The 6,000-nt window shown below is 36.0% G+C and overlaps 1 protein-coding gene across 1 annotated transcript; it reads right to left on the minus strand.

Moving 5' to 3' along the window:
- Window positions 1-301: 301 nt before the first annotated feature.
- On the minus strand, window positions 302-1,547 carry LOC121770266. Its single transcript, XM_042167029.1, has 3 exons — window positions 1,169-1,547; window positions 507-1,078; window positions 302-400 (listed from the first exon to the last, which is right to left on the minus strand). Exons 1-3 carry the CDS (start codon window positions 1,545-1,547, stop codon window positions 302-304), a joined length of 1,050 nt encoding a protein of 349 aa, XP_042022963.1.
- Between the last annotated feature and the right edge of the window lie 4,453 nt (window positions 1,548-6,000).

Genomic DNA, 6,000 nt, shown 5'->3' on the forward strand with positions numbered 1-6,000 from the left:
AGTGTGAGTTATAGTACTCTGCCTCATAGTATGTTTTTGGTGCAACACCACACATGGTTCAGACATATAGGTTTGGTTGAACACAACACACGGTTTAACACATACAATAGCATCCAATTCCAAAGTCTCATGCTCCCATACAAATTGATACAGTCATTGTTTGGTGTTCACAAAACACATTGCAAAATCACAGTTAAAACAAATTTGTCTTCCAAATACAGTCATTTGACACTTTCAAATACACAAAACATTGTCTTCAAACATTGTTGTTATTGCTTTGCTGCGTTGTGATTGAGCCACGTCATCCTCCACGGCCTCCCCTTCTTCCACCTCTCCCCGTAATTGCAGTGGTGCCACTTCCTTCAAGGGATGGTGTCTTGCGAGGCCTCCCCATCTTCGCCTATAAGTATAGCAGTTGCAATGTTAGTAGATAGTAGTAACATATGTTAGCAAAAATGTTGAAGTATAAACTGGAGTTGATTAGCCTTTGGCTTCGGTTGCACTACAACTGGCTCATTCTTGCAAGTTCTGGAGTTGTGGCCTTCTTGTAAACACTTCTGGCATGTCATCACACAGATCTTCTTCATTCTGTTGGGTCTGGCAGGATTCTTCTCGAACAGATCTCTCCTTCTAACCTTCTTCGGTCTGCCGGGCATCTTCTTCACAGGAGGAGGCACAACCGGGTACCCCTCAGCCTGAGGCCAGAGCTTCTCTCCATTCAATGCGGGTAACCCATATCCATATGCCTTCATGTACTTCCTCAAGGAGTAGTATTCATGCACATAATCATCAACATTTTGCTTGAGAATGACATCGGAGCAGTTGCCAGGGGTTAGAAATGCCTTACAGAATCTGCTTGGATTCTTATCCATCAAATCTGCATATGCTTGGCCATCTTCCTTCTCAAGCTCTCTGCAAGCAATCTCATACTCCTCCAGGTAAGTACTCCTAACTATCTTCCAGAAATGCTGCTTCAACAGAGGACCTTTGTGTGTTTTCTTCCAGTTTGCATAGATGTGCCTTGCACAGTTTCTATGCTCAGCTAATGGAAGTAGACTTTGTACTGCATTCTCCAGTCCTTATCCAGCAACAATGTTAGTGTCAGTAGACAACATATAACAAGGTAGATCACAGTATGAAAAAAGAGAATAAACCTTCTGTTGATCACTGATAATGGTAACTCCTACCCCTTCACCCAATTCCAACTCTTCAGCAACAATTTTGATGAACCAAGTCCAGCAAACTTCATTTTCAGCCTCAACCACTGGCCATGCAATGGGGTACATTTGGTTGTTTCCATCAGTCCCAACCGCGGTTAGCAATATACCACCAAGATAAGTCTTAAGGAAAGCCCCATCTAGACCAATCACAGGTATGCACCCCTCCTTGAAACCCTTTCTTAGACCACTGAACCCAATGTACAATGCCTTGAAAACAGAACCTGCATCTACATGTAGTTCAAACCTCCCTTCTCTGTCAGACTTGCTCAACTCCAGAATATAGCTCCTTATTTTAGCATAATGAGCTTCCACGGTTCCCCTCAGCATCTCAATTGCCTTTCTCTTAGAGTGGTATAGCCTCCATTTGGTTGCATCAAATAAAAAGTTCAGAGAGGCAGGGAATAAAATCACAATTTTAGAAAATGAAAAATGGGAATAAAATCATAATTTTAGAAAATGAAACATGAGACATACATAGAGAGAGAGACACCGAGAGACGCACAAAGACGGAGGGTGACAAACTATTAAATGTACAAAAATCTTCACACAAAGACGGAGGGTGACAAACTATTAAATGTACAAAAATCTTTCCTTCAAGGCAATAGCAATTATCTATTTCCAATTCAATTATCCTTGAACAAAGTTAAATAATATGTTAGTATTCATATTTAAAACCTATATTTAGAATTATCAATGAAGCAGCATCAGAGAAATCCAGAGTGAGAGAATATAGTCACAATTTTAGAACATGAAAAAAAAAGAAAAAGAAAGAGAGACTGAAATTAAAATTTTAGAACATGAAAAATAAGAGAGAGAGAAAGAGACAGAGAGAGTGTGACAGAATATAAATTTATAAATCTGTTGTAAATGAACAGATACCATATTAAATGAAAAACCTATCAAGTAGTATATATATTTTAAAAACTAAGCATTGAATTCGTTTGTGTAAAGAAAATTGGAGACATAATACATCCTATTAAATAAATAGATGATAGGATTTGCAAAGCATTCTAGAATTAATATTTGCAAATAGTAGTAATTGTATTTGAAATCTGACTCTAATAATCTGTAATACCTTATCAACATTATGCTCATGTAAGTTAGATATGACTATGTTGTCAAATATAGATACAGGACATAGCTCGAAAAGAAAGAATTACATACCTTTTTTTTTAATATGGTGATGTCTTGATTCAGTAGAGGGTGATGTCTTGATTCAGTAGAGTAGGAGTAGGTATTGTAGCCGCCCATGCTTGCAATGTTATCTTCTCTCTATAATGATTGTAGAGAGAGATGCCGGTTTTCTTTTCCTTCTCTTACCTTTTACTGAAGAGTTGAGAGTGAGAGGCGGCTATTATATTTTTAGGGTTAGGTGTTTTTTTTAACTCAATAAGTCACCTATATATAATAGTACAAGTGAAGTTAATAATTGCTGAAATGAATTGAGCCTTAAAAGACCTTATATGGTTGCAAACTTATTAAATTAAATAGGCCGAATTTATGAGACATGAATCTGTAATATTTCACTTATATTCATATCAATATTAATATTAATATTAATGTATGAGACATGAATCTGTAATATTTAACTTATATTCGTATTAATATTAATTTTATATTCGTATTAATATTAATTATTAATAATAATACTATGAATATAAGTGTAAAAGACTTTATATTAATACTTGGCATGCAAGTTGTTAAAGTATTTTAAGTCTGAATATTATTATCAGATATTTTTTATAAATAGAAAATAGTTGTTATGTGGAAGATCTCTCATGATTATGTTTTTCTGGGAACATGCATAATTTTCCAACAAGCATGTTGAAGAGGTGAGCACTATAAATACCCCTGCCACTCACTCCTTCAGTGACTCACTAAATTCTCTCAACCAAAATCATTCAACAGAATCATCATCAGAAACAATTCAGAATCTTTCTTCTTCTTAATTCATCTATTCTCATTTTATTCACTGCTCATTTATTGTTTATCTATTCTTCTATGAATCTGCAGTCTTTATTCTTAATGTATTTCTTTTAGTTTATGCTATTTCTGCTTTATCACTACTATTTTCTGTTTTAGTTTCATATTATGTCTTAATGTTACTTATGTTTTTATAAGTTTCCATAACTACTTAGCACAACACTATGAAGGTAGTTTTCTAACCTGTATTTGTCATTGCAGTGATGCACCTGATCTCTGAAATCTTGAGTGCTATCTCTCATTCATATTTTGGATCACGAAGTTCCTGCAACTAATGAATGAAATTATTTGTTCCTGTTTCTGAACTTAATACACAGTCTTATTCAATTTAAGTGATCTGTTGATTCTCATAAAAAGGCACTGACCTCATTTTACAATTTATGTTAAATGATTTGCATTTTTTGCCCCTTCTATTTGCAATCTATTGGGAACATTTACTGCACAAAATAGGCTGTTAGTTTAAATACTGCATACATTCTTTAAAGTTTAAATTAGTCACTGATTTTTTAATATTTCTTTTCAATAGCAGAAAGCACTGTATCTCAAACAATGGCACCATGCATTAGTTGCAGGACAATCTTCTACCTAAAGTTACAACTCTACCATCAAGGTCGGTTGCATCCGTGTTTATGAATACAATTCTGGAGACAACAATGATAGCACTTTGGAAGTAGTATTCCATGATAGGCCGGTATGTTTACCAAAACAGAATACATGAAATATACAAAGTTTTATATAAAATATATGTTTCTATTTACTAATTTTTTGTTTATACGGCACCAGAATTCAAACATCTCTTCCAAAGAATGCATGCAAGAAAATTGGTTCACAAATATAGGCTCATAGATATTCCAAGCATGCATCATTGTATTCAAAAGCACAAGAATCAGGCAAAGTAAATTATTTGTTTTCAGAATTTGCTTATGCTTTCTACAAATAGTCATTGACACCACATGAATCGCGCAAAGCAAAATATTTGTTTTCAGAATTTGCTTATGCTTTCTACAAACAGCCATATTGACACCAAAATGACAACGTTATCACAGTTATTAGCAAAGTGTGGCATACATATTAGGTAATTTAATAGTTACCTTGACTTCACAACATTAACTTAGTCTTTTTGCACTCAGAAAACACTGCAAAATATGACAGTAAAGTTTATATGTTAATTAAAAAAATATTTGAACATACAAATTACGGTGTTGATAAAATTCAGATTATAGTATATTTTCTTTTAAAATATCAATTGCAGTTTATTATTTTAATCAATAGTTAAGAATAGAGATAACTGCCTTAAAAGTCATGAACTTTGCCCGAATTCCGGTTTTTCCCACGAGCCATTTTTTTGGCGTATAAAGTCACGAACTTTACTTTTTGTCGCCGATTTCCCATGGTGTGTTTTCCGGCAAACGAGTGAGATGACGTGTCGCGTTTAATTGACCTGGCTGATCGTGGCAGCTGACGTGGAAGCTGATATGGTAATAAAATTAAAAAATAAAAACACAAAAAACAATTTAAAATTAATAATTTTAAATCTAAACCTAATATCCCCCCACCCCAACTCACCTTTCTTCGCCGCTTTCAAACCTAAGTAACCTACATTGAGTTTGCTGCGACAACGATGAACCAATCGACCAGGAACGTTGAGGCGACGCCATGGTGTATGTGGCCGGGTTTCTTCCCAGACAAGCTGAATCCGAACCCGTAAGTTTGTGTTTACCATTGTTTGGAGTATGTGGCTGGATTAAAACTATAAAATTGTTTGGTTGTGTTGATTTTTTCAAAATTGTTTGGAGTATCCTCAAGTTTGGTTGTGTTGATTCTTTCAGTGAACCCTTTCTGCTGCGGATTTACCATGGGGGTAAATTTATACCTGATGGGAGGCTTTGCGAGAAATACGTAGGTGGGGAAATGTGGGAAGGCAGTGGGTTTGATCAAGATAGGTTTAGGTACTTTGACCTAGTAGATGAACTGAATAAACTAGGGTTTCATAGCTGGGATAGACTATGCTTCAAGAGAAAATGGGGAATGGAGTTTCTTAACATAAAGGGTGATGCAGATGTGATGTTAATGTTGAAGTTTCTGACAACAGTTAGGCAACAAATTTGTGATGTGTATGTTGTAGGTGGGAAAGGTGGGCTTGAGAACATTGATGAAGATAAATCAGTGGGTGGGGGAGACAATGTGGGTGAGGAAGCTGCCATGAATAGAGTGGAAGTGTTTGAGTCAGTGAAAATGAGTAAGGTTGAGACTGTGAATAAGAGCATGTCTACCGGAAGGAGTAGAAAAGAAACAACTACAAGGGCTGGCAAGTTAAAGTCTATTTCTACCGAAGATGTTGTGGAGAAGAATGCTGAAAGTAGTGTTAAGAAAAGTTTGTTCCAGTCTTCCAAGAAGTCAGTGGTTGAAAATATAGGTGATTCAGTGGGGAATAGGAAGGCAGCAGCTAAGGAGGTGGGAAAGAGTGTGGGTGAAGGTGTGAGAGGTGAGGATAATGATTCTGAGGATTTGGGTTATAATGTGGGAACTATAAGTGAATCTGTGGGGATGAGAGATAGAACCCAAATCCAGCAACAATGTTAGTGTCAGTTCTATCTCTCATCCCCACAGATTCCACTTATTGTTCCCACATTATAACCCAAATCCTCAGCATCATTATCCTCACCTCTCACACCTTTACCCCACACTCTTTCCCACCTCCTTAGCTGCTGCCTTCCCATTCCCCAATGAATCACCCATATTTTCAACCACTGACTTCTTGGAAGACTGGAACAAACTTTTCTTAACAAGAGAGCTT

This window comes from Salvia splendens, chromosome 16 (genome assembly GCF_004379255.2).
Source record: "Salvia splendens isolate huo1 chromosome 16, SspV2, whole genome shotgun sequence".
NCBI classification, from domain to species: Eukaryota; Viridiplantae; Streptophyta; class Magnoliopsida; order Lamiales; family Lamiaceae; genus Salvia; species Salvia splendens.

What these genes read in the sequence shown, in the direction of transcription:
- LOC121770266 (XM_042167029.1), bottom strand. Translation starts at nt 1,547, where the DNA reads ATGCTGAGGGGAACCGTGGAAGCTCATTATGCTAAAATAAGGAGCTAT. An exon ending in GGTAGGAGTTACCATTATCA is followed by an intron (nt 1,079 to 1,168) that starts GTGATCAACAGA and finishes TTGCTGGATAAG; the next exon opens with GACTGGAGAATGCAGTACAA. An exon ending in CTTGCAAGAATGAGCCAGTT is followed by an intron (nt 401 to 506) that starts GTAGTGCAACCG and finishes CTATACTTATAG; the next exon opens with GCGAAGATGGGGAGGCCTCG.